This window comes from Colossoma macropomum, unplaced genomic scaffold, assembly GCF_904425465.1.
Source record: "Colossoma macropomum unplaced genomic scaffold, Colossoma_macropomum, whole genome shotgun sequence".
Classification (NCBI taxonomy): domain Eukaryota; kingdom Metazoa; phylum Chordata; class Actinopteri; order Characiformes; family Serrasalmidae; genus Colossoma; species Colossoma macropomum.
The window spans coordinates 8,652,701-8,674,154 of record NW_023494808.1 but is presented as its reverse complement, the minus strand read 5'-3'; the positions used below and the strand labels follow the sequence as shown (position 1 = coordinate 8,674,154).

Genomic DNA, 21,454 nt, shown 5'->3' with positions numbered 1-21,454 from the left:
TCACATCACTGTATGTTAGACATACACACAAGGAATTTTCCAATTTTTTCCAAATAAAATCAAAATCCAATAAATAAAGACTAATAAAGAATAAAGAGCCATAAAATAGCTAAAGAGATGTGTGAATGACTGTACATACACAGATAAGAATACCTATACATTTGTAAGTCTGAGTATACAGAATATTACAGAATGATTTGATTATCTGCAGGAATTTAACATCTGTACAGCTGTGCAAATAGCATTATGTTACAAAGGAGTAACACTGTAAGGGAGGTTTGATGGTGTGTCTAGCTGTGCTGGTTTTGATGGTCCTGAATCTTCCAGCAGAGGGAAGTGGCTGGAAGAGATGATGTCCAGGTTGAGAGGGGTCAGCTGTTATTTTGCTGGCGTACGTCATCACTCTGCTGTTGTAGATGTCCTGAAGCGTTGTCAGACTACATCCAATGCAAATGTAGCTGCTAAAATACGGCCTACACTACAGGAAACAATGTAAGTGCTAAAATGAGGGAACCTTTAAAATTTCACATCTGCCTTTTTAATGTTCTTAAGACAGTGAACACAGAGTACAAATACAATTTTAGCTGAACTAATAGAAAATGCTGTAAGTGTACTTGAAGGCAGGAAGGAAAGACCACGTCTGTGAAAAAGGAAGAATGTGTGAAAGAGGCAGCAATGCAGCTTAACCTCACACAGTTTGACAGTTTAACTGCAAAAGCTCTTCCTGTTCTCTACATTTGTTCCTTGGGTTCAAGAGATGAACGTCGCTTAATGAAGGTAGGAAACACTCTTCGTACTTTTCTTTTGGAGTTCAGTCAGTGAATTTGAGGTGAAATGAACTTTGTGATGTCTTTAGGTTAACAAGTGAAGTCAGACATTGATATTTTGTGTTAAATTGAGTTACAAAACCGTGGAAATGTCTGTGATACTCTGCTTGCACCAATAAGAGGTCTGTTAGTATCAGTTCCACAAGAACGTTTGGTAAGAAGAAACTTGGAAATTGAGCAAAGTGGTGTCTGACTGGGTCACATGGCTCCCATTGCGTGTCTGTCAGTAGAAAGTCTTGCCTATACCAGCTCCTATAGGTTCGTTCCTTCAAATAAGCCCCCCTGCAGTGAGCCCGACAATAATACAGGATTATACGCGGGTGGGCAGAATAGTGACTTTCACTTCGTGTGTTGGGGGGCTACAAGCAGTGACCACAACTATGAGGCGTTTATTCAGCATTGATCTGAATACAGGGGAAACTAACACTGAGTTACAATAAAACTTTAATAACTCATTACCAAACCTCGCTGTGCACAAAAAGTGATAATGTCCAACCTTGGTATGCTGACAATTTATTGCTGTTATTATGCCGTTGTGTCTAAAAGGGGAATTCCACCAATTTTTCAATTCCAAAATTTCAGAGTAATTCAATGGTTGAGATATAAACATTATATCATTTTGAGTCATTTTGAGTGGTTTGGTGTGAAATGGTTCACTGTAGAGAAACTTTTTTCTTTTTTTTTACAGTGGTGGTGAACCTACATGTGTCTTCTGGGCTTCTATATGTAGTGATGATGATGGTAAAATAGTGGTCAATCTGAAAACATAAGAATTCTTTGGGAAATATTTTGCATCACAACAGCCTGCATGTCTCCTTCTGCCATAAATGGATTAAAAACATATTTGACAAAGTCAAAACTTTATCACAAAACTATCATAGAACAACGTCTCAGTCATCTGGCAGCACATTGATATCAATTTCATGTAACAGCTTTCTGTGAGGGAGCTTTTAGAGGTGGACATCTGGTTCCCATCACCATCACTGTGAACAGTTCTAACCCGGCAGGTTTCTCTAGAACAGAGCGGTTAACACCAAACCACTCTGAATGACTCTGTTTACATCATAACACCTTACTTATTTTTGAAAAATTGGTGGAGTTTCCCTTTAAGATTAATGTCTTAAGATTTGTTAAGATTACTGTTGTTATAAAATGTTACAGGGAGAGCTTGTTCCCTTTGTGCTCTGTATAAGCTGTGATCATGTCCGTGAGGGTCTTGGATGGATTTTGTTTTCCTCAGCCTTAGTCAGTCTGTGTTATAGTAAGTGTTAAATAAATGTATGCTTGGTATGAGTTAAATAGTTCTTAGTGTCTAACTCAGTATTTAGGGCTTTTTCCATGAATATCTCATGTCGGTAGTACTTGCAGTTATCATACTTGTATTTGTTGTTCTTTGTATAAATATTTTTTAAGGACGTTTTTGTTCTATATAGCATTTCATTTGGATTATTTAACCATGCTACAGCTAACTTGTTTATGATTCCTCTGATTGAGTCTATTCATTCTGGGCTGGCTGTCATCCTCCTTTTCTACCTTCAACTGTTCCAAGCATAATTATCTTTTCCAATGCATTCGTTCTTCTTATATGTCCAACATAATACAGCTTCAATTTAGTCATATAGCCTTAAGTAATAGGTGAGACTTGATTTGGTCAAAGACCCATTGGATTTCTTTGGTACTCTCAAGTGTTCATTCAAAGGCATTAATATTTAATTTGGGCTTTGCATTTTTTTATTGTCCAGCTTGTAAATCCAGAAAATAGTTCCATTAAATTTCAGAAAAAAACATTTCTATTCTTCTTTTTTAGAGAGAAATCATTACATGTGAAGATCTTTTAAAAGACTTCTTCATTGTTCTGCTGAGTGCCGATCCTTTGTTGTTAATAACTGACCCAAGAAGACCAAAGCTAATACATTTAAACCACAGGGATGCTGTCCTGCAGAAGGGTCATGAGGCCAGTTTGAAATGTTATTTACCAAGGTAGAAATAAGGCTGACAGCTGTTTAAATTACTTTTTATATCGCTTCCCAGATAACAAACATCCACAGGCCTAAAACAAACAACTTTCCGTCATTCAGATTCAGGCCCTGGCCTTATAAGGAGTTACAGTGCAATGTTTCCCACTTCTTATTTTATGCTGACACCACAGTATTTAGTAACAGTCCCACCAGTTTTAGCCATATATTGTTGTTTACAGTAAATTAATATCAGTGGAAAGATCACAGTATTAATGAAAAGGTCTTTATAAAGCATTTTCTTGCAATATTGTTAAAGAATAATATTACAAGAAAATGCTTTATAAAGACCTTTTCAGTTCTGCAAAAATACTCACAACTATCAGTAAAACACCAAACTACTGGCTCACGTCATGAGATGTTTCTCCTTGGCTTACCTGAAAAATAAAGGCAAGATATTTGGATGCATTTGAGTCTGTTGTTGTGCAAGAAGGACTGAAGTAAGATTATTTCTCTTTCTCTCTCTGTTATTTCAAAAGCAGCCATCTATCAGCTCAATGAATGACTGTTAAATACTCAGTTTTTGCTAGTTATAATGGTATTGTAGCATCCCACTACTGCTCGTGTGTGAGGCATGGCTATGCAGAGTGGCTATGCGTGGAGCCTCTTGGGAGTGATAGGAGAGACTTTAAATCTGGCGATTAAGCTGTTACTCTTAGTTTATGATGTGTATAAGCGTTATTTGCATCACTCTGTGCTGGACTATGGGTTAGTTTGTGTGGGTTTACTGTCTACTATGAGCAGACAGCATATGGCTAGAAGTGAGTGCTATCTTGGCTGTTTCAGCAGCGCTGAAGTGCAGACTGGCTGAGCTATTCTTAGGTTATATAAGCGTGTAATGAAACTTTGGGCCTGACAGCCATGGCCTTGTAAGGCGCTAGAGTGCAATGTTCCTTGAAACATTTACATTTACATCATTTAGCAGACGCTCTTATCCAGAGCGACTTACAAAAAGTGCTTTGTCTATCCAGAGAAAGTATCTTTGCTAGTTACCAATAGGTTAGAGAGAAAACCAGTCCTGAGCTCAGATACTGCTAGAATTAGAAAGTCATTGACACCTAGAGAAAAAGGAACAGAGTTAAACACAGAGCAGTGCAATACAATACAATACATAAGTGCTTTACAATACATTACAATCAATACTTAACTCAGGGCTCATTTAAGTGCTGTATAAACAGATGTGTCTTCAGTCTGCTTTTGAAGACAGCGAGAGACTCTGCTGTATGGACAGCCAGTGGGAGTTCGTTCCACCACCTGGGTGCCAGCACAGAAAACAGTCTTGATGCTTGCCTTCTGCGCCTTAAAGGATGGCGGGTCAAGCCGAGCTGTACTCGAAGCTCGAAGGGCTCGTTGTACGGTTCGAGATTTGACCATTGCCATCAAGTAGGGAGGGGCTGGTCCATTTTTGGCTTTGTAGGCAAGCATAAGGGTTTTAAATCTGATGCGTGCAGCTACAGGAAGCCAGTGAAGGGAGCGCAGCAGTGGGGTGACGTGGCTGAACTTTGGGAGATTGAAGATGAGTCGTGCTGCTGCGTTCTGGATGAGTTGCAGAGGCCTGATGGCCGCATAGGAAGACCAGCCAAGAGCGAGTTGCAGTAGTCAAGCCTTGAGATGACAAGAGACTGAACTAGCACCTGGGTGGCCTCTTGAGAGAGAAAGGGTCGGATCCTCCGGATGTTGAACAGGAGAAATCTGCATGACCGAGTTAGGTTCGCAATGTGAGTCGAGAACGAGAACTGGCCATCCAGAATCACACCAAGACTTCTTGCCTCTTCAGACAGAACAATCAGAGAGTTCTTGAATGAGAGGGCAAGATCATGATGAGGACCTGTAGTTGCAGGGATGAATAGCAGCTCAGTCTTGGTAGGATTGAGCTTCAGGTGATGAGCTGCCATCCATGAAGAGATGTCAGACAGACATGATGAGATCCGACTGGAAACCTGTGTGTCAGAGGGTGAGAAAGAAAGCATTAGTTGAGTTGAGAAACTTATTCCACACCAACAACACAGTATTTAAAAATGGTCCCACCAGTTTTAGCCATATATTGTTTTTTGTATAAATTAATATCAGTGGAAGGGTTGCAAGGTCATATGTTGGTCATAACACAGTTTTATATCCCTCAATTCCTCAGCCTGTAGATGGAAATTAAGACTTGGCAAGAAAGCAAGTCAAGTGAGATTATTGCCAGTTCAAAACAAAAACATTGAATTGAATTATGTCACATTGATCTTTGAGTTCTGGTAAGTCTAAGTTTAGGAAAAATAATGTGTTATTAAACACAAATGAGGAAAGAGAGAGAGAAAGAAGCTGAAGGAGTTGTGGAGTGTTCAAGAAAAAAGCAAATCAGAGTTATTTGAGCTTTTAGTTAAAATGGATGCTGAATTTGTTAATGTTACTCTCCTAAAATCATCATTTGTGAGACTACATAAAAATTTAATTGAGAAAACAATATATTTGTGTTGTCAAATGTCATTATGACCATCAAATTCTGATCTCCTTTTTCTTTTGGTGCTCTGAAAAAAAAAAAGAAAGAAATTGAGCGCACTTTTAACCAGACATTGTACAAGAAGCATAGAATAAATGTCTATCACTCAAACATCAACTTTTTAAAATGATGTTGGGAATGTTTGGAATATTTCTTACCTCTTATAGAGACAGCAGTGAGCTCTGAGGAGAAGTTGAGGAGCAGGACACATGAGAGAGTTCACTTTGGGGTGCCCGTCAAATGGTCTTGCGCTCTATTATAAATCATTGTGTTTTCACGGTCATTACTGCCAGCTGTGCAAGCTGGTGATTTTCATCTTATGGTCAGCCATAAAGGAAAGTACATTCAACATCATTGTGGCAAACATTTGGAGCTGCTTTCACAAAACTGACAGTGAAATTTCAACCTTAACCAATATGATGATTCTGATGAAAATTCGATAATGGATCATGTCAACCTACTGTTTGTGGATAAGTCAGTTACTCTTTTTTTATTACGGTAAAACACTTTTTTTTTTATTTTAAAGCAAATTCTCTGCCAACTCTACAGGAAAAATAAGTGATCGATGAAAAGGCAGGAAGTTCCTAAATGATGTTCTTAAATGTGGAGTATCTTCTCAAAATAATAAAATTTTACACTCAACTACTGAGAATTACTGTACGTTGTTTACTTAATAGAAGAAGGGAGCAAAAGGACTGAGTCCATGGAAAAAAGGAAGACGTATGAAGGGGTCAGCAACACAGTTTAACCTCATACAGTTTGACAGTTTAAACCGATGACGCTCCTCTGTTCACTATATTTGTTTTTGGGATCAGGTGATAAACGTCTCTCAATGACAGCAGGAAATACACTTCATGATTTTAGAATTGGGCAGACCTGTTCGACCATCCACAGGGACTTTCCTTTAAACAAGCCTCTCTGCATAATGCACACTATTAAAATAACTGAATGGGCACAATAAATTCCCTTGTGGGCCATACCTTGAATTTAGCTCCCTGTGTTGGGGGCTACAATGCAGTAGAAATGATAACTGAGGCATTTGTTAAGCGTCAACCCCAGAACAGGAAACCAACTCAGACTGAGACACAACACTCACCACGCTTTGCATATTGTCGAACATTAATATGCTCATTTTTTTTCTGCTGCTCTGCCACTTTATCTTAAGATTTAATGAGTACCTGTCTATGTCAAACAACCATTTGTACTCATTGCTGTTATGTTGTGTTTTAATAGTGTGCTTGGCAGAGGTTTAAAGTAACAAATTAAATTTAATCCACTTACAGTACCTAAATATGACAGCACATCAGTAGCAAAATTAAAATAAAAATGTTATATGCAAAATGGTAATGTATTGTGCACTATATGGCCAAAAGTATTAGGGCACCTGAGCATCACATCTATATGAGCTTGTTGGACATCCCAAAAACCATAGACATTAATATGGAGTTGCCCCCTTTGCAGCTACAACAGACTCCAGATAAGGTTAACTAACTTTCAGATACGGTTTTCTACAAGATTTTGGAGTGTGTCTGTGGGCATTTGTGTCCATTCAGTCAAAAGAGCATGCATGAGTTGAGGCACTGATGTTGGACGAGAAGGTCTGACTTACAACTGATGTTCCAATTCATCCCAAAGGTGTTCAGTGGGGTTGAGGTCAGGGCTCTGTGCAGGCCACTGTAGTTCCTCCACACCAAACTGATCAAACTATGTCCTCATGAACCTCACTTTATGCACAGCTGGAACAGGAAAGGTTTCCCAAACTGTTACTACAAAGTTAAAAGCATATCATTGTCTAAAATGTCTCTGAATGCTGCAGCAGTAACATTACCTCACTTCAACTAAGGGGCCCAAACCCTAAAAAACAGCACCAGGCCATTATCCCTCCTCCACCAAACTTTACTGTTGGCACTACACATTCTTGTGCATAGCGTTCTCCTGACATCTGCTAAACCCAGATTCATCCATCAGACTTCCAGATTGTGAAGCAGGATTCATCATTCCAGAGGACACCTTTGCACAACTCTGGAGTCCAGTGGTGTTGTGCACTCCAGCATTGTGCATAGTGATCTTAGGCTTCTGTGCAGCTGCTCAGCCATAGAAACCCATTTCCTGAAGCTCCAGACACACAATGCTTGTGCTTCAAGAGTTGGTCTGGAACTCTGTAGGGAGGGATGCAACAGACGAGAGGTGATTTTTACACCATTGCCAGTCCCGTTCTTTGAGTTTGCATGGTCTCTCACTTTGTGGCTGAGCTGTTGTTGCTTTTAGATGCTTCTATTTCACAATAATAGCACTGACAGTTGATCATGGCAGATCTAGCAGGGCAAAAAATTCACAAACTAACTTGTGGCGAAGGTGGCATCCTATAACAGTATCACATTTAGCGTCACTGGGCTCCTCAGTATGACCCACTCTACTGCCAGTGTTATTCTATGGAGATTGCATGGCTGTTTACTTGATTTTCATACACCAGTTATCAATAGGTGTGGCTCAAACTCCTGAAACTAGTAGTTAGAATGGGGTGTCCACATACTTTTGGCCATATAAAGTATGTTTTTTAGAATTTCTCACTCATATATGCAATTTTGGCCTCAAAATAAAATGTTTATTTGCCATTTAATACAGTAATACTAGTATTTCATTTACATGAAGATTTAGACTCTTTATGAGTAGCTTTATATACATTAAAATGTATTTCCAGAAATCCAGTTATGCTTCATATAATTATGCAATAATGGTGTCAAAATGTAACTTAAAATGTAATTGTGTGCCTAAATGCACCAGAGTGTTCAGGTGGAACAGAAAATTCAAATGAGACTGAGAATGGTGGGTGAAAGACTGTGGTTATAACCAGGGGAGCGGGGAGGCCCACCATACGGATTCCAGTTGTTGCTCTCTAGGGGCATTGTCAAGACTAGCTAATGTTATATTCCCAAAAAAGGCCTCTATCTACTGTTTTTACCAACTGGCTAACATGTGAGCATCACAAGTGGACACATTGCTGTGTTTGACCCCGTCCTCTGATGTGAGATCGGTCATCATGTTTCAGATTATGCCTTTTACGCTGAGCCAACATACAACCGACCAACATAATATGATGGAGCCATAAAGTAATGAACATCCAATTAAAAATCATCACAGCTCGGTCAGACAACAGTAGCTTGAATCACATTAGTTGAAACCACCTTAGTTTGAACTACACTGGTTTGATCTCTGCCTTTCATGAAATTTGCATGAATACCTGCCAAACTCTTACAGAAAGTCACATGAATTTCACATGCAAATAAAACACACCCGGATAAATGTGTTATCACATGTGAAATTGTGTTCACATAAATGAATGTGCGTACGTGTGGTTCTTACGCACGTCATGTCTTTCTGTGACTTTTCTGTAAGGGAAACACTTTAAACAGAAGCCTAATTTGTGCAGATGAAGTGTAACTTATTGTATCATGAAAGAGAGCAAAAGTTAACCTAATGAAACCCATGAAGAGTAACATTACCTAAAATACTTGTTTTGGCCACAGCATTGAGCCTGGCCTAGATCGATTACACTTAATACACCCTAAAATATTGATTCTAATTTAAATAAAACAAAACTTTTTTTTGGCTAAGGTAAACAAACTAAAGTTTGGCTGTCCCAGGCTCTATCTGTTGGATCCTCCCTGCTTTACTTCTTCTCTGTACTCCTTTATTGCTGCTGTCATTCTTTCCTTACTCTACTTGTTATACTTCTTACATTTCTTCTTACATTGCTCTGGGATTTTGTATTTTCTGAGTTTATCCCTTTCTGAGATCTCCATATGTTCTTACTCTACTTAGCTGGGCCTCATGAACAGCAGTTATAATATAGATTCTTAAAGCACACCATGGACACAGACATCTGCATATATTGCACAGATATGCAAACTTTTGTAAATCCATGTTTTGCCTCAGTAAGAGGATAGTGACAGTACAGTGATTATTAGGTTCATGATGTCAGGTGGGAAGGCTGGGTTTTACAGTAGTTTGAGAAACATGTGTTGAAACTTTTTCACATAAGAAGTGTAGAATACCATGCATATAAAAGATTTGATCAATAGCCAGCATTAAAATCACTGCAAAATGTCCACATATACTTTGAAAAGTATGCTAAAAAACAATGTCTGTCCATAATGTACCATTATGCCAGTCCAGAATGTCACATTATGCAGACACTGAAATTAACTGATTTCAGCATAATCTTACATAAATTGTGCAGCTATACAATAGCAGATCAGACTCAGTATCAGCTGATACTCAACGGACATTTTTATTTGGTAAAGCTAAGGCACATGCTGTCATCACTGCTCATATTGAAGAAAAAATAAGTGATTCACTAAATGGAAGAAAGATCAGTGTCACTTCTGTCTCTTTAATGTTGGTAAACATGGAGTAGCTCTGACCAATTCAAACTGATGTTTAATTTGCATTTGAAGGAAGGAAGGAGGTATTTTTTATGCATTTTTAGGCTCGGTTTACTGGGGCACATCCCACAAAGCCTCAGCACATTTCCTTTGAACACTTTCAGTTTCCATTGTCACACTGCACAATGACTGTTCTCAATACGGAGCTAGTGGTAGATGGACATGGGCCTCAATATAAGAGCAAGTCAGCCACAGAGCAGCTAATATAAAGAGAGAAGGGGAAAGAGGGAAAAGAGGAGAGAAGAGAAAGGTCATAAGAACAGGGAGAAGGAGTGAAAGGAGGATAAGAACAGGGAGAAGGAGCGGAAGGAGGATCAGAACTGGGAAAAAGAGTGAAAGGAGGATCAGAATAGAGACGGAGTAAAAGGGGGATCAGAACAGGGAAAAAGAATGAAAGGAGGATCAGGACAGAGAGAAGGAGTGAAAGGAGGATCAGAAAAGAGAAGTGAAAGGAGAGTCAGAACAGAGAAGGAGTGGAAGGAGGATCAGAACAGAGAGAAGAAGTGAAAGGAGAATCAGGACAGAGAGAAGGAGTGAAAGGAGGATCAGAACAGGGAGAAGGAGTGAAAGGAGGATCAGAATAGAGAGACGGAGTAAAAGGAGGATCAGAACAGGGAAAAAGAATGAAAGGAGGATCAGGACAGGGAGAAGGAGTGAAAGGAGGATCAGAACAGGGAGAAGGAGTGAAAGAAGCATCAGGACAGAGAGAAGGAGTGAAAGGAGGATCAGAACAGAGAGAAGGAGTAAAAGGAGAATCAGAACAGGGAGAAGGAGTGAAAGAAGAATCAGGACAGAAAGAAGGAGTGAAAGAAGAATCAGAACAGAGAGAAGTGAAGTAATAGTTAAGGGTCTTACAGTGTTTGTATGTGAAACTTGCACTTTTTCACAGGCCTACTAAAATTGTATTCATCCTTTCTATTTCCTGTTGCAGCTTAAATGATGTAGCAGTTACACTCAGATGCCTGTAGGGGCGCTAGCTTGTAAATATTTAAGGTGGAATGGAAATAAGAATCTAAGGTCCAATTTGAAATTAGCATATCAAATTCAGTCTGACTGTGTGAATCTGTTGCTGGCAGCCACAAGAAGAACAGAGTTTTTGGTTGTTTTCCTTAATAAACTCTCTGATTTAGTGTCAGTGCCGCGTACCATCAACTCCAGCATTACCACAGCAACAGAGCTAAGAAAGCACAGGAGCGCCCCAGGAAAGAAAGGCAACTTAAACACCTCCATTTTCTCTCAGGTAAAATTACATTTTAACTAACTGCTACTTTATTTTGTGAATTAATATTTGGATGAATGAACAAACGGTGCAGTGTAAACTGTTTTGTTAACTTTAAAGAGTTACTTTAACTTCTACGTTTTGTCCAGCTAAAATGCTGCATGTAATGTTAGCTAAAAAGCTACAAACTAACACGCTCATTAAAACCGTTCACTGGTGGTGTAAGATATTGAGATAAGTAGATAGCTGTTTTTTGGCATCCTAAGGTGCAAAAGACACTGGAATTCATTTTTGATTTTAGAGTTACTTTTAACTCCTTTGTTAACCCAAGCTTTTCTGACAAATCCAACCAACATTACCTCAAACTCACAAGGCTGTATGAGAAGTGTGATACCTGAGGATCCGTCCAGTCATACCGATATTTCTCCTATGTGTAAAGTCCACTCCTGACAGATTATATAGTAAGAAAGGAATATTAGTGAAAGTGGCATTCAAAGCGTTTTGGAAGTGTAAACTTACAAAGTGCATCTATATGGTAGGTGTTTCTGAAATAGTGGCCAACGAGTGCAGCTAGGTAAATGAAAAATTAAATCACAGTAAATTGTGGGTTTTTCTGTACAGTCTGTACAGATATGGCATCTGCATTTGGGCCAATGTTTTGGCCCAATTTCTAGGTAGTCATTCAAAAAGTGTCACAGCTGACAGGCTGCCAACATTGGACCAGTTATGGCACATTCAGCTAGCAGGAACTGGGCCAGGAGTGGGCAGGCACTTAATGGCTATTTGGGAGAAGAATGAAAAAGCTACTTAATGAGGATGAGGACATATCCATGAAGAAGATAAAAAGATATGTCGACTTTCTGTTGTACAAAGGCATCAAGAAGGAGAGATGGCTGAGAAACACCCAAAGAATAGAAAACTGAGAGATTTTTCTTAGTTCTTAGGTCAGGCAAGGCTGTCTGAACAGTGGGAGACTTCCTAGAGTTGATGGTGAAGCATTTTGATGGTGGAGAGACCTGTGAAAGTTGGTGAAGTTGATGCTGGCATCCTATTCACTTTTTCCAGTTCCACCTTAAATGGCATCTAAATGTAACTGCTGCACCATTTAAAGGTGGAGCTGAAATATTCAAACAAGAACCTGAGGTGTCAGGAATGTAAATGCTGCACTATTTAAGGTGGAATGGGAGAATTCTAAGAAGAAGCTGAGGCGCTAAAATGTATCTGCTGCAAAAAAGAAGCTGACTTCTTGAAGCTGACGAGAGTTGAAAGGCATGAAAATCTATGAGGATGTTGCTCTGTTTCTGCTTGTAACTAACCTAGTTTTGGTATTTTTGTTTCACAGAACCATTAAGTCAGTATTGTTTTGTCCCATTTGCTAATGTTTGTGATAGCTACTACAGTTGCTTCACAGCAGCAATTGTAGTGACAGTTTGGTAACCCACAACCTAGTTAAAGTTAGTTTCACTCTAATGTCATATCATAGTATTTGTCTCTAAAACATTTGCGAGGGGTTTTACGACCACAAAGATCTAGAAAAACAAGTTCGTCATTCCAGTGTCATTTACCTTGGCAACACACATCAATGAATTTGGAGGGACACAGCTTCAGGAGCACTGAAGGGAGGGGTGCATTTGTTCTACTGTTGAGTTCAAATATTAACAGTTGTAGCAGAATTATATACTTTGCCTTTAACAGCAGTGCCAGCTCTACTTAACAAGAAGCATAAGCAGCTGCTTAAGGCCTCATGGGCACTAGGGGGCCCACTACCAACATCTGGGTTATTATCATACTGTCATGTTATCTAAGATGCTCCAGTGAAGCAAAAAAGAATGTACCAGTATGGCAGGTTTCTTTGGCTCTTGTGGCATAGCTGATCTGTTCATCCTAGCACCACACTTTAGTATGGTGTCTTGCAAAATTGGTGAGAGCTTACAAATAATACTATTTGTTGGCACAAATGGAATAGCTCATTATGTAGCATTTTAGACACCAGCTATAAAGTGCAAAACTGCAACTGTAAGGAGGATGAAGGAAGAAGTAAAAACAAAGGAGGAGAGGCAAGATATCTAAAAACACTACTGAAGCGCATGGTAGTATTTACACAATGAAGAATAATTTTCATTGGCAAACTAAGTGTTTTTCTTTTGATTAAAGTTAAATATGAACCCTGTATTATTCTTAATTTATATGAAGGGCTTACAAAATTGCTATAGTAGTAGTAGTAGTAATAATAATAATAATAATAATAATAATAATAATAATGGCAACAGTAGCAACAATAATAGTACTAGTCATAACAGTAATTATCAATGCTGTGTTTTGTTATTGTTATTATGAATTCCTTCACCTTTTTGATATTGTGAAATCATATCATTATCATCCAAATAGTACAAAGTACTGTGACACAAAAAAGTTTTTACTGTAGGAAAGATGATGGTGGCTATGAAATAGGGCTGTTGTCACCATTGCCGAGTCCATGACCGTGACCAGTCAAGATTGAGCCAAGACAGAGTCTAATTGGGACTGAGTCCAGGTCAAGTTAAAATTTAAATCAGAGCTAGACTAGGTCAAGACTGAGTCCAAATGAAAACAAGACTAGGTCAAGACCAAAACACAAAAAATCAAGTTCTTTTCAAAACCAGGCCTTAATTAGCGTAACAGGGTTCCCAGAGGTGGAATTGAGCCCAGGCTACCAAGTATGGGAGGCCAAAGCATTACTGGTTAAACCACTGGCTGTGGACAGCTAGGGACCACAAGGGCATGTGGCAGTGAAAAAACAAAATGAATAGTATAACTAAACAAGGTCTAGAAATGCTGGCACAGATGCCAGATAGAGACTTTAACTAAAACTCCACCAAATAGGAGAAACCAAGAAAAATCCCACCCTGGGATTGAGCTATGGCCTAGAGGGTCACTGACCAGTCTGCAGCCAAAGGTTTAAGAAAGGGAAGGAAAACAAAGGGATAACATTTTTTTCATTTACTTAATTTACCATTTGTCTTAATTAATGTTTTGCTTCTTTTTTGAATTCTTGCACTGCTGTCATAAGTGACTAAAACGCAATGCCTTGCTTGATCAATAAGTGCATACACATGGCATTCAAACTCATTACTGAGCACAGGACAAACAAAGAGCCACTCTGAAGAAGGGCCAAAGAACGATGTGACCGTTTGTCTCTAATTACCTAGAGGTGGCTCTCTGCACCCATCTAGTCGTGGTATTGTGTCTGACAACAGAATGAGTGACTGTGCTCCTGCCAGTGGCAGACTGAGACTGACCTGTCCCAATTAGTTTTAATCACCTTCTGAAATTAATTACTGGCAAAATATAAAGGAAAGATTTTCTTTTGATAAAGCAAAAGTGTATATACAAAAATAACTCCATCAAATTCAAATCATAATACAATATTTTCTGCTACAAACATGAATGTGGTATGAATTAAATGCTCTTGGCTTAAATGCCTGCTCTGAATGAATTTAACCAATGAATTTATCATGGAATATCATGCAAATGTCATAAAGATCTGTTTCTGTCTTGATGGCTTAATTCATTACTGTAGATGATAGTTTTATGCATTCCTTACCAGTTTTGGCATCAAAATTTGATTATTTTTTTCTGACAAAAATTAAAGTCAAAGTCTGTAAATTAGCAAAACAAACTGTTGCAATCAGTAATGCCACCAGTCTGACATCAGTAACCCTTCTTATTAAAAGAAAGAACAGCACTTGGATGTGGTTGAGACCAGAAAATGAATTTGGCAAGATTCATGGCCGAGTACCAATACTACTGAGACCAAGACAAAAAACAACATCCCAAGTCTGGAATCAAGCCCAAGACTTGTCTTTGACTTCTGAAGTTCTGTTCTCATCAGGCAGAGATGTGAGCCCCACTCAGCTGTGTAAATCTACTTTTTTTTTGCTTGAACCTTCTTAAGGCACACAAGGCCCTGAGCTCCTTTACCATTGCTACTGCATGAGGATACATCTTTACTGACTTTCAGCAATCATCAACATAAAAGTTTCTCAAGACAGTGAACTCAGAAGTGAACTTCTCTTGGTTGTCCTCTGCACACTTCAGTACATAACTGGCACAGCTTGGTGAAGGAGTTGCATCAAACAAATTAACTATCATTTGATACTCTAGCATTTCCTGCCTGATGTCCCCTTGGGACCATCAAAGGAAACTCAGTAGCTCAGTGTCTTCATATAGAAGACTTACCTGATAAAACATGCCTTCTGTATTAGCCATGAATTCAAAGAGTACTTGTCTGAATTGTAATATGGTGCCAAATACTGAATTAGTCAAATCAGGTCCCTGCAGCAGCTGTGAGTTCAGTGACATTCCTTTGTGTATTGCAGAACAATCAGAAACAAAACTCTCTGTTTATGCTTTTTTGGGGTGATACACCCATGATGTGGTATATATTAAATCCTGCTGTGTTTCTTGGCAAGATCCTCCTCTGACAGCTTCTTAGCATGACACTGCCCCAACATGCAAGTTCTGAGCACTCTGCACAGCCGCAGGCTGACTGGTTGGAAACTTCCTGTCTTTTCTTATAGGGGGAAGGCCAAGGCTGTAATGCCCATCAGCGAGCTTCACTGATATATGTATAGGCTCCTCTAGCTTAATCACAGATATCTTGTTTTCTATTACCTGTAGCTACTCTGTAACTATGTTCTTTGAAAGACCCTTTCTCTCAGTCCCAGTGATGGTTCAAGCTATTGATCCTAATGACTTAAGGGCCATTATCTTTACTGATAACTTCCCATGGTTCTAATGCAAGAATTACATTGGTTCTTATCAAAAGATTAACACTTATCATCTGTCCAAGTGTGACACACGTCCTTCAAGCAATGTCATCTTTCCATATCTCTCCGATGTGTAATTCTACTTTTTCTAACTGGTGTTTCGTTTTGAGAGGGAACTTGGTGTGGCTCCACAAAGCTATCCTCATGCACGTCACATACTTTGGGCCCTGTGGTACTGTGCCTAGTGACCAGCCTTTCTAGCCCCATAGTACGTAGAAAGATGTTGGTTTTCCTTCCTATTATCTTTAGATCACGCATGTGTTCCTCATTGCAGAATGTGGTGGGATCTAAGAAAGCATTTGTCTCAACTGACTGGCTACTTTAACCAGAACTATAGCCAGAGCACAATGCACTTCACCTGCCCCATACAACCACAAGACTCACCTTCCTCTTTGAGGGGAACATTAAATATGGCTTGCTTGTTTTTTTTTTTCACTTGGACCACTAGATGGAGCCACATCTTTAGTGTTGATGTGTAAAATGGAAAGATGTTTTCGTGAGCATATCTGACAGGTGAGAGACATCACTAGAAATTGCTGTTCAAATGACTTTATCTGAGACATCCAAAGCACAAGCACTTTTTATCTGAAAGAAGTTATGTTTTTCTTTGTGCTTTTGCCTTTGTTCAATAGGCTTACAGACTTCTAAGCTATGTCCTTTCTGACAGAAGATACATGACTATTGCTCCTCTTACTTGTTCTTTGTGTGGGCAAAGGAGCGTTTTTGTTCTTTGAACTTTGTCTGGCTGGGTTTACCTGTCTTTAATCTGCTACTCTGCTTAGTCAGAGCAGATTCTTGAATATTTCCAAAGAGCAGATGAGAAGCAATTTTAGTTTGCTTGTCCACAAAGCTGACTAGGTCTTTAAAACTAGCTCTACAGCCATTCTTTTCCTGATTTTCACAAGCAATGCCTCACCACTAGCCTTGTCACAATCCTGATTTTTTAGCTGATGATTAATTGTCATATAAATAATTGCAATTAGCCATTTCTTGTTCATTGTTTGCAAGAATTAAAATACAGGCCTAAAGTGGCCAGACTGGCCAATTAGTCACCTTACTTGATAGCTTTGTATACTTAGTTGCAAACACTGGTTGAATCAAATCAGTAAACTCACACAAATGTAAATAGTTACACAGAGTTATATGTAAAATTAAGCAAAGCTGTGTTCTTCAGTAGAGTGAAAATACAAGCTAGGATAGGATACAAATAATCAAACATTACTCAGCAATGCCATCTAAAACACGTTAGAAGTTTGAACTTTCTTTTTGTTTTCATAAGCCTTATGATGTCTCAATGAATGCATTCACTGCTTTTTTGTTTGTGGAAAATGACTGTAGTCAGCTTAAATAATTATAATCATCTCAAATTATAATAATTCTGCAATTAATTAAGTAATTCTGCATGCCCCCCTCAACTCTGGCTGAGGAAGAGGTGAAAGATAAAATGGAAGAGGTACAGCTACTCCATATTAATGCCCATGGTTTTGGAATGGGTTGTCAAAAAGCTCATATAGATGTGATGGTTAGATGTCTCAATAATTTTGGCCATGTATCTCTGATTCTCTCAGTTGACTCAATGAAAGATAATTAACACCTTTGCCTTTGGTTACTGCAGTGGCAAACTGTGACTATTAGAGCTAGACCTTCAGTTTAAGTCATAAATGTCAAACATCTTTTTAAAAAAAAAAAGGAAAATATTGTGTTTTTTCATCTATACTAAAAAATTGCTTTGCATTATTTTATTGAAACTGTTTTAGTTGAATAAAAGCACTTGGCTATATCCTGGATACTGCTGCAGGGGAAAAAATCCTGGAGGTAACAGTGAAATAAGAGTGTTGCTGTTAGAGTTTCAATATAGAAAGCATTATGATTATTTTAAACAAAAATAAACCAGAAGTACAGACATGTATGTATTCTTTGACAAAAGTCATTAAACGTCCTCCTAGAAGAAACTCTAGGTATTGATTTCAAAACAGGAACTACTTGCATGTTGCACCAACTGAGTAAAACTTTAATCCGTCATGCATGGCCCATGCTTTGCAGTTTACTATTCATAAATGATAAACACTCGTTAGAAAATCCTGTTGCTTTGTGCCCATCCCATTTTTAGGACCTCGTTTTGGTTAATATGCCTGTTGTGTCCATGATTCATTAAGCAAAAATGACTGACATCTGTCTAAAAGGAAGGAGTGATCAGTAGACAGGCGAGGCTGAGTGACTCTGTAAATAAACATTGATTTGTCATATATTGTCGCACAGGTTACTCTGATGATCTTACCCAGAATGTCTCTTATTGTTTCTGTGGTGTTCCTGCTCTTCATCTCTGGTGAGTCAGAGCTGTTACTTCTCACTGAACTCTGTACAGTTATGAGGTCATTTTTATATATGATACTGTGGTCAGTTGTGCTAAACTACTGTAAGACCTGTGGAGCTTCTCACTTTGTGCTTTTATCTCCAAATGAGCTCAGCTTATTACAGCTGATCATTCAAACTCAGCTGAAATGAACAGTCTTAGAAATGAGCTGAAGTGGAGACTTTATGCAGCATTTTTACTGACTGAGACCCAAACAGTAATAATTTACACATTTCTGTATTTTGTGTTGCAGGAGTTGTTGCTCAGGATGGGTGGGCTGTGAATTACAACTCTAAATCTATCTGTGCTCTAAAGGGGTCTGCAGTGAACATGGAGTGTACTTACACACCTCCAAGTGGTCACTCAGTCCAAAAAGCCTTCTGGACTAAAGAACTGATTGTGTCTGGTTCAGAACCTCCTGATCTGTTAGGTGATCCAGAGTACAGAGACAGAGTTCTGTACCTCGGAGATGAACACAGTGACTGCACTCTCAGATTTAAGACTGTGACAGAAAAGGATCAAAGTAAATACTATTTCAGGTTTATAACAGACCAACCTGGAGGAAAGTATCAAGGTGCAGATGGAGTTGATCTTTCAATCACAGGTAAGATCCATCAGCAGAAATAAGACACTGTACTTCATTCACTGGTGTTCAGTTCTGTAATGTAATTACTTCAATCCTCTTTCTTATTTCCTATGTAAAGAATGTGATTTTTTGTTGTTGCTGTTGTTGTGTATGAGAATGTTTTCGTAAGCAGACTGAATGAGTTCCAACCATGGTCTATAAGGGTTTCTGACAGGTGACAGATGATGGCTAATTTAGACTCATAAAACATTTACTATAAGAAATTATGTTCTAACAGGTATGAATTTAATTAGCGTGACTAATAATTAATGATTTTCTTATTCACTTTAATGAGTGGTATATTTTTATATAAATATAAAATATTATTTTAATGATGATAATATTAATAAAGTACAAATAAATTCATATTGCTGAATGTTATATATATATCGCTGCTGTCGGAACAAAACCTTGTATCTCGATTTTTGTCGTTTTTCATTTTTTGGCATAATTTGAAAATGTCTGTCGTCCTTTACGTTGCATGTAAATTTCATGATGAATGAACCAAAAGAAATGACCTAAATGACTTGTAAAAATGTCTGCTTCCATTGACTTACATATATATATAAAAAGTTTATGGCTACAAGAAATCTAGTCTAATATAGGATCTTCATAAACTCGAGGCATGATCTGATCTCTCTCTCTCTCTCTCTCTCCCTCTCTCTCTCTCTCCTCTCTCTCTCTCTCTCTCTCTCCTCTCTCTCTCTCTCTCTCTTCCTCCCTCTCTCTCTCTCTCTCTTTCTCCCCTCTTCTTTCTCTGCCTTGGTGTTTGTCTTTAACTGTGAGAGGCTGTGTAGCTGTTTAACTGTGAAATGCAGTAATAATGTCTGATTCTGTATGAAGTGTTCAGCATGACTAGTGAAATATATTACAGTAAAATTCAAAGCTGGGTAAGTTGCTGATGTTGCTGCTGATTTTAATGGTGTAAATGTTCTAAACTGATATCAGTGAAAATATACAGTGTTGTGGCTGTGAATGTGTTTACAGTCTGTAGAGGGTCACAACTATTAACGTAAGCTAGAGTCCAGGGAGCTGATGGGCAGCAGGACTTTGACTAAAATTACATTATTAATTAAGCAATTAACTTATAATTTTGACTCTTTTTTTCTCCTAAATGAACTTAATTAAACAGTAACATCCTCTGCTCAGTCTTTCAGGGATTCTAAAAGACTTTACTGGAAACAGATAAATAGGAAGTCTCACATAATCATCGATGAAATGCATGCAGTTTAATGTGAACCTTGTTTCTTACACAGAAAGCTGTGTAGATGTGCTCTAGCAGAGCAAACTGTGATCAGTCTCAGCTCTCAGAACTTTAGCTTTAGTGTTTTTCTGTACAGATTATTGTCAGTGATGTAGCCGAGTAGCTCAGAAACATTTTCAGGTTGTGACAGCGGAAATACGAAAAAACTAAGTAACTCAGTACTTAAGTAGGTTTTCAATTAACTACTACTCTTAATTGAGTAATTTTATTTACTAATACTTTTACATGTACTTGAGAAATTTATCACTACAGTAACAGTACTTGTACTTGAGTAAGGAGTTTCAAGACTGTTTACACCCCTGCCAGTAGATTATGAAAGGTTTTTTTTAAAAGATATGGTCTTGGATGAGTTGTGGAGAGATTAACTTAGACACTTAGTTTTGAGACACAAAGCCTTTTGTATATGAAGTGCTGTGGCTTTATTAGAGCTGTAGAACTTTTCAATAGTACATTTTGATTTAATTCCACTTTTGTGCAGATATATTCACAGCATATCTGAGTTCTCCACAGTGTGAGTTTGTTTCTCTTGTTCTCAGATTTCCAGGTGGAGGTTCCTGAGAGAGTGATAGAGGGAGATAAAGTCACTCTCACATGTAAAACCACCTGCAGTCTGTCTTACAGACCAACATTCACCTGGTACAGAAATGGACATCGTTTATCCTCCAGTACTGACCAAACTCACCTGCAGCTGGTCAGCAGAGAGGATACATACAGGTATCGATGTGCTGTACGGGGTCAGAACTCTCCTGAGGTCACTCTGAATGTCAGATGTAAGTACAGATTCATTCATTCAGATTTACTCATTTATTTATTCTCATAAAAACATTGTGTCAGAGTAAAAGTGCTGATCTAGAATCGGTTTCTATGGCTGTGATCATTGTTAGAGGAACTAAATCTGGTTCTGGATCAGCTCTCGAACTCAGAGATGATTCTAAGAAGTTTATACACCCTCTGAGTGGAAATTATTGTTGAACACGGGTGAAGCAAGAATCTTTTCAAAGATTGGTAATGGTAATGGTGTCCATTACCATTATAAGATAATAACATTTGAAAGGGTAATGAGCTAATCCACTGTAGCATTAGCAAGAATGTATACTCAGCACTGGATTCACTACTGATGAAATCTAGACTCCATCATTAAACATGTACTCAGCTGTAAAGAGTATTTACTTTACATGATAAATGATAGTCACTGTACGATACTAAATGTTAGTAGTAACTAATTTTTGATTGTTACCTCAGCTTACCAATGTATAGCCTACTTCCAGAGACAGACTGGGACAGTTGTTCAGGCTGGGAATCATGGCAGGACTCAGGCCATGCACATACTCACAGCTACTGTATCTGCATGCATATGATTGAAAACCCTGAATATGTGGAATGAAACCTGAGAATATGGAATGAAATCTGACA

At 38.4% G+C, this 21,454-nt stretch overlaps 1 protein-coding gene across 1 annotated transcript in view; it reads left to right on the top strand.

Moving 5' to 3' along the window:
- The first annotated feature begins 749 nt into the window (after positions 1-749).
- Positions 750-21,454, top strand: part of LOC118797801 (sialoadhesin-like) — a 48,048-nt gene continuing 27,343 nt past the window's right edge. Inside the window, exon 1 of the mRNA XM_036557071.1 lies at positions 750-777. Coding sequence (XP_036412964.1) covers positions 772-777 — 6 coding nt within the window. The 5' untranslated portion in view covers positions 750-771. The remainder of the gene's footprint in view (positions 778-21,454) is intronic.